The sequence below is a fragment of the Penaeus monodon genome, chromosome 36 (assembly GCF_015228065.2).
Source record: "Penaeus monodon isolate SGIC_2016 chromosome 36, NSTDA_Pmon_1, whole genome shotgun sequence".
Taxonomy (NCBI): domain Eukaryota; kingdom Metazoa; phylum Arthropoda; class Malacostraca; order Decapoda; family Penaeidae; genus Penaeus; species Penaeus monodon.
Window position 1 is genome coordinate 34,640,440 of NC_051421.1, and position 1,220 is coordinate 34,641,659.

Here is a 1,220-nt window from a genome sequence, read left to right on the forward strand (position 1 = left end):
TATGCATATATTATGTATATTTATATGAAAATAATATATTATATATATATTACTATATATATATATCTATATATATATAGTATATATATATATTATATGTATGTATATATATATGTTTGTGTGTGTGTGTGTATGTGTGTGTGTGTGTGTGTGTGTGTGTGTGTGTGTGTGTGTGTGTGTGTGTGCGTGTTTCTCTTTGTGTATATGTTTGTGTGCGTGTATCTATTTGCTTCCAAGAGTCGGTGCCTCAAAAGGAGCTCATGAACCTGGACGTCTAATATTAGTTATCCAATGGCATTGCAGGTTCAAACTATGACAAGTTTTTGCCCCCGAATTCTTACATCGATGCGCGAAAATATCACCCAGAGGAACTCGCGCAGCTCTTACAGCAACTTCAGGCAGATCCGGTGGCTTATGGCAAGTACGTGTGGGATGAGTGTTGGCGTTACTCATAAATACATACACTGTATGCATGTATATATATCTGTATTTCTGTATATATCCACAGTCACACACACACACGCACATGTATATATATATATATGTGTGTTATGTGCGCATGTGCAGTTTTTACCTAGTTGTTCCATTACAGGGGATGAGCTGAGCTCTGGTTCCCATTTGTCATGTATGTATTTATGTATGCGAGCGCACGCACGTGTGTATGTATTTATTCAGTTGCCTAATCAAATGCTCTGACGTTTCAGGTATCACATCTGGAGAGGGTTTTGGGAGGCAAAGGTTGGAGGCAGTTTCTGTGAGCTCTGTTACCGACTGCACGTTGAGAGAGAAGAAAAACATTACACTGACATCGGTTTGTGGAGACGCAATAATAATGATTGTAAAGTTGTACCTAAAAAAATGTTCAACCCAGAAACAAGGGTTTGGAAAGACTTCATTAAGAGTAACTATTCTAGTTAAAATGTAATGTTTGTTTATATGTCTGCCTTTCTCTCTCTCTCTCTCTCTCTTCTCCCTCTCTTATCTATCTATCTATCTATCTATCTATCTCTGGTCCCCCCCTTTTTCCGATCTGTCTTTCTCTGTCTTTTGTTATTTTCTCTCTCCTCTTTTTTTTCTCTCTCTCCTCTCTCTCTCTGTCTCACACTCACTAACTCTCTCTCTCTCCCTCTTCTCCTCTCTCTCTCCTTTCTCTCTCTCTCCCCTCCCCCTCTCACCTCTCCCCCCTCTCTCTCTTTCCCCCTTTCTCCTCTCTTTTCTCT

General features: G+C 39.5%; 1 protein-coding gene across 1 annotated transcript in view; it reads left to right on the forward strand.

The window, feature by feature from the left end:
* The window catches only part of LOC119595645 (alpha-(1,3)-fucosyltransferase C-like), a 5,983-nt gene extending 5,024 nt beyond the window's left edge, over positions 1–959 (forward strand). Inside the window, exons 5-6 of the mRNA XM_037944752.1 lie at positions 304–421; positions 705–959. Of these exons, the coding sequence (XP_037800680.1) occupies positions 304–421; positions 705–918 (332 nt within the window). The 3' untranslated portion in view covers positions 919–959. The remainder of the gene's footprint in view (positions 1–303; positions 422–704) is intronic.
* Positions 960–1,220: the final 261 nt, after the last annotated feature.